The sequence below is a fragment of the Haplochromis burtoni genome, unplaced genomic scaffold (assembly GCF_018398535.1).
Source record: "Haplochromis burtoni strain Fernald_Lab_line unplaced genomic scaffold, NCSU_Asbu1 Contig_1653, whole genome shotgun sequence".
In the NCBI taxonomy this organism is placed as follows: Eukaryota; Metazoa; Chordata; class Actinopteri; order Cichliformes; family Cichlidae; genus Haplochromis; species Haplochromis burtoni.
In genome coordinates this window covers 18030-23742 of record NW_024584014.1, presented here as the reverse complement: position 1 = coordinate 23742, position 5713 = coordinate 18030, and the positions used below count along the sequence as shown (strand labels likewise).

At 35.1% G+C, this 5713-nt stretch overlaps 1 protein-coding gene across 1 annotated transcript in view; it reads left to right on the top strand.

The window, feature by feature from the left end:
• Nucleotides 1–1713, top strand: part of LOC102297809 — a 6385-nt gene extending 4672 nt beyond the window's left edge. Inside the window, exon 6 of the mRNA XM_005952483.3 lies at nt 650–1713. Within this exon, the coding sequence (XP_005952545.1) occupies nt 650–798 (149 nt within the window). The 3' untranslated portion in view covers nt 799–1713. The remainder of the gene's footprint in view (nt 1–649) is intronic.
• Nucleotides 1714–5713: the final 4000 nt, after the last annotated feature.

The window sequence follows — 5713 nt, the reverse complement described above, 5'->3', positions numbered from 1 at the left end:
ACTTCAATTTATGTTTAATGCAAAGCTGGTTATATACTTCTGATGAACTAATAATGCCATCTTAAAATAATGAATGATAATGAGAAAAACATCCCCTCCTTATTCTACAGTAGGACACACCGAGCTGCTACTATGGTTATTAAAGGTTTTAAAGGTGTTCACTCATTAATTAACAAAGTGCTTTGTAATGAAACTTTTCTTTTAAAACAAAGTCTCTCTAGAACAAATCTAACCACTTGGTAGCCAGTCTGAAATGCTGCCAGGCATTTATTTGTGCACTTATTTAGAAGCGTTGACAACGATAACACTGCTCCTTTTTTTTGCCATGGCTTTTTCTTTTTTTTTTCTTTTTTTTTTTTTTTTGACAAGTTTATTATTTATTCAGTACCTAAAAATACTGACTGGCTGGTGCTGCAGAAAAAGAGGGGAGAAAATGGAGGGTTTAAAGGAAAGTAGAAACAAAATCTACTGTATGTATTTTAAATGGTCACATAACAGTATCTGACTCCAGATGAACAGAATCAACTTTCTGTAATTGCCTTCCCTGAATGACTGAGCATGACAAGGTTAAATCAAACATAAATAGTTGCTTCACCTGACATCAGATATAAACTGATGTTTTTTGTTTTTTTTTTTTCTTTTCTTAAAGGAGCAAGAAGTCCTGAGGAGAAACGCAGAGCTCATGACTGGAACAATGTTAAAACTGTTTTAGGAGTGCTAAATGTTGGAGCTCTAATACTTGGTGGTTTAGTGTTAGTGATAGAAGAGGCTAAGAGACATCTGCAAGCAATACTGTGAAAGTTTTTTTTTTTTTTTTTCCTCTGTGTAGTTGAATTTTAATCGAACAATTTTTATGCTCTGATTTATGTTTTGATGTATTTCGTTTTGCACTTATAAAGACAAAAGCCTAGATCTTTATATTCAAAGATTCATTCGAAGTTACATTTGATCCAAATGCACATTTCTCAGCATCATTATGGCTCCAGGCAGATCCCCTTCGTGGTCTCCTGCAAATAATAACCACAACTTTTCAGCCGTTCTCAGTATCAGCTTCAACTATAAGCATGGGTTATGAAAGAAAAATCACTGAACATGCACTTTTACTCTTTTTAACATGACCTTAGACATTTTAAGTGGGTTTTCTGTCTCTTCAGAGAACTCACTCTCAGCAAATAATGTGAGCCGTGCAGCATTTCAGCTGAAAATTGACAATGACTCATTTTCATGTTCTCACAGTAATGTTACAGTAACACACTTCATTTCTATTAAAAATGTAAGTGGCAAGACATAAAACCATTGATGTAATTGTTTGGTCTTTACAAATCACATCTGACTTAAACAAAGATAAAAACAATAAATGTAATAACTGCACCCTTCAGTTTGACAGACGTGTTTCAGTCTTGGATAAAAGCTGCAATAGTCTCATGTATGTAACGTTAAATATCTGAATTAAGCACTTTTTAAATGTAATACTTGCAATAATTTCTAATAACATAAGCTTCACCTTAAAACACCTTTTTTCAGTTTCATGTAAAAAAATTAAAAAATAACAGTGTTTATGGGTTTTTGGTGTTATTTCTGTTTAGGTTTTTTTTTTTTTTTTTTTTTTTATTGGTTTTATAAACGCACTACCCAAGTTTTTGGATATTATTTTGTATTTGTATAAATATTTTTTTAAACAATATTAAAACATATGTTGGTATTTTAACAAAGTGTGTGTGTGTGTGTGTGTGTGTGTGTGTGTGTCGAGAGATCTATATCTGGTAGGAATGTGTTTTGGTGACATTTGTTATCAAGAACATTGCTGTCTGATTTTCTTTGTTTATATTTTTTTTTCTTCATTTGTTGTAATAAATTTTTCTTCATTTGTTGTAATAAATTGATTGATAAATAAATAAAAAATGTTTCTATTTGCTCTTGATCTGGAGAAGACTGCATTTAAAACAAAAGCAAAAGTGAAGCATGAGGTACAGACATTAGATTCGTGAAGTTAAGGGGCTCTGCTTCAGAAATACACACGTGAGATCAGGTCGTAACTGTGAGGAAAGAGCTGAGAGGAGCTTTAACATCTGTAATACAAGTTCATCTGCTTGTTTGTGTTCATTTGACAGACTGTTAAGCTCTTTGTAATAAATCAGACCAAACTGCTGATACATAAACAGAGAAACAAAAGAAAAAGATGGGACAGTGAAGTGAGTTGGATTGTTTACACTATAATACACAAAAATAACTGAAAGTTTTCTGTTTTTTGATGTTTAAACGTGATTTTTATACAGATAAATGATTAAAAAGATCAACTCCATAATTGTTTTGTTATAGAAACGACCTGTCAGTACTGATAGGAATTTATATCTAGATAAACTTTCAGAGAGATTCATCAGGTCAACAAAATTTAAAGATGCTGTCCATTAAACACCTGCTCTCCTTTTGTCTGGTAATAGAATAGTTTCCATCTGCTGAACAGTGTAGAACTAAATGAACTTTGTTTTTAATCCATATAACCACATGATGGCGCTGTTGGGAGGTATTTGCCCACATAACGCTGGGAAAGCAGTAGAGTTAGTTACGTTTAACAGAGAAGTAAATGAAATAATTTAAGTAGAGTTGATTGCTACGCCTACATAATATCCTATATAATGCAATTATTGTTTATTCTTTTTATACACATTATCAATGAATAATAATAGCCAATCACACATCATTTTGAGCACATAGCATACATAAATTAAAATAATGGCTCGTAATGTCTGTCTCTGTTAACTCTACCATGGATTTACAACCTATCCAGAGTGTACCACACTCTGCAAAGATCAAATTTAAAAGCCAAACTTCCATCCCAATTTGAGTTCCAGATTATCCTTAACTCATAAAAACTCTGCTGCTGCTCTGCCCTCAAACATTACTGCAGTAAACCGTCCAACAGAACTACATGACTGCATGCTAGTATCTGTACAAAAGAGAACTAAGGTCAAAGAGTGCAACAAAGAGAAACAGGAACTGATGTAATCTCACCCCATGCTTGTCAGGCATTCAGGCAGTTGTGTATGTGGATCCAAGATAAAAAGTGAAACTACACATTATTATTTCCTTGCTGTTTATTATGGAGCAAAAACCTTTTATCATATTTTACTATATCTCTGTGTATCCATTTTGATTGTTTATCTGTATAAACCACCTGTTATGACATCAAGTGATGGTCTTCAGCTGGCACTGGAGCGGTTCTCGTAGCCAAGTGTGAAGCACTGAGAATGAGAATCAACACCTCCACGTCTGAGGCCACGGTCCTAAGCAGGAAAAGGATGGAGAGTCCACTCCTGGTCTGGGGCTTGTTACTGCCCCGAGTGGAGGAGTAGAAGTTTCTTGGGGTCTTGTTCACGAGTGAAAGGAGAGGGGAGCGAGAGATCAAGAGATGGATTGGGACCATGGCTGCTTATGTATGCTGTCTGTCATGGTAAAAAGAGAGCTTGATTTACCAGTCAAATTAAACGGCCACCGTTTGCTTGTCTCATTCTCTGTTTCCCTCTGTGGGTGGCACAGTCGTACCTGATCACTACAAACCACAGAGAGGTTATCACTCAGGTAGGCCTACTGCTGTTTAGTACAGACTTTACACTCAGTGTGCTCAGCTCGGAAACCTGTTCAGAGACTGAAAAAGAAATCAACTTAGTTTGTGGACAAGTCATTTTTTTGATTAGACCGATGTTCTTGGTGACCAATAGCCAAAAAAGGAACTGGTGAAAGTTTTAATCTGTGTCGCTGCATTTCCAGCAGTGTAAATGAGACCCATCATCAGAGCTGCTGTAATTTCCCAGCTGGGCTTCATTCAGTAGTGTTAGTAAGACTTTGTTTACCAAGTTCCATATATAAAATGTGTTCCTACATCAGAATGTGCAGAATGTGTACAGCACCTAAAGTGAACTGTAAATAAAATTCAAAATGTGTCTCTCCAGTGGATTTTAAACTGAAAGTCTCAACATAACCTGCCCTGGACCAGGATATGTGTTCAGCATTAGTTAGCATAGTGATCTACTCCCAACTGTTCGCCATGGCTGACTCTCCCTGAGCCTGGTACTGTGGAGGTTTCTTCCTTTTAAATGGGTGTTTTTCCTTCCCACTGTCACAATGTGCTTGTTCAGAGGTGATATTTTGATTGTTGAGGTTTTCTCTCTTTTATTATTGGGTCTTTATCTTACAATGTAAAGTTGAGATGACTGTTGTTGAGTTTGGTGCTACATAAATAAAACTCAACTGAAACTAAACGTATCTAACCAACTTCAAAATGTCGTAATTAGTCTAAAAATTAAACACTGATAGAAAATAGTCTGACACCCTCCAAATTTTCAGTGTAACTGTTTTTATGTCTTTCAGCCTATTCCTGAAACGTAATCACACTTCAAATCTGATGTGGTAGTTTGATTTAGTTGATTCTTTATTTCTTTGCAACTAACAGAAGTTGGTTGCTGATAATGTTGTGGGTTTATTTGTTTGTGTGGTCTAATAAGCTTCAAAAAATCTGGGGTTGTTCCCAGCTCCAATAGTGAGCTCAGTTTTTGATGCCGACGCTGGTTAGCAGACGATCTGGGAAGAGTAGTGGTCAACGCTGGTCTTAAATACAGCCATGACAATGAGCTCCAGGTGGGGCTCCAGGCAGTAGTGATGTGTCATGTGCAAAAGGGTTTTGCAGATTGACTCCAGTAAACAAAGCAGCATCTGGCTGCAGTTTAAAGAAGAAGGAGATACTAACAGAGGAAATCAAATCACCCTGAATTTCAACCTGCACTGAGGACAGACTGTTTGGCTGCTGAGTTTGGTTTCTGTTCTGTGGATTTGTTTTCAGTATTTTGTTTTTGTGTTAAATTAAAATTAAAAGTATGATTAAAATATTAAAAGAATTCCTGCTTTTGTAACAGAACAAATACACAAAATTAGTCAATTATAAGGCTTCTCATAAAAACGCAAAATGCAAAAAGCTTTAGCAATACACGGCACATTCATATTTGCCAAGTAAGGCTAGAATATGAGGCTACAGATGATAATAAATTAAGAGCCATTTGAGATCCAAAAGAGCCGGCTCTTCTTTGGGAGCCGTCCCACAAGATCCGAACTTCCCACTACCAGGGAGAAAAAGTCTAATAGACTTTCCCTGCACCACAGGTTGCAATAGCCAATTCTCTGTGTGTGTTACTACACTCAATTAACACTCAATGTTACTACACTCTGATTATTATAAAATTAAATTAGATTTAAAAAAAAAAGAAGTTATTTTCAGTTCCACTATATTCTGTCAATTCTGCAGTTTTATAAATAACTGTGTCATAAAAAGTTGATTTATGTTTTGGAAATCATAAGATCTGTTAGAACTCTGAATAGTGATAAGAGCATCTCAAAAATTGTGTGTGTTCAGTTTTCAAGCCTTTTTTTTTCACATATAACACGAACCATCCATACAGTACTATACAGTATGTGTTTTATAAACACTAAAATTGTCTTACTAAATCTGTACAAGTTGTTTCATATTTTCAGAATATCATTATGCTTTTGAGTCAGTGCATGAACGGACAGTTTATATGTAAAATATTTCAAAGTACCTTAATCAATCTTATTCATAATTAATTAAAATTTAACAAGTAACGAAGAAGGGCACCAGCAGAGGAAACACAAAGGCTTTATGTGTTTAAGTTCTGAGTCAGAGTTTTTCCTTTTTTTTTTTTTT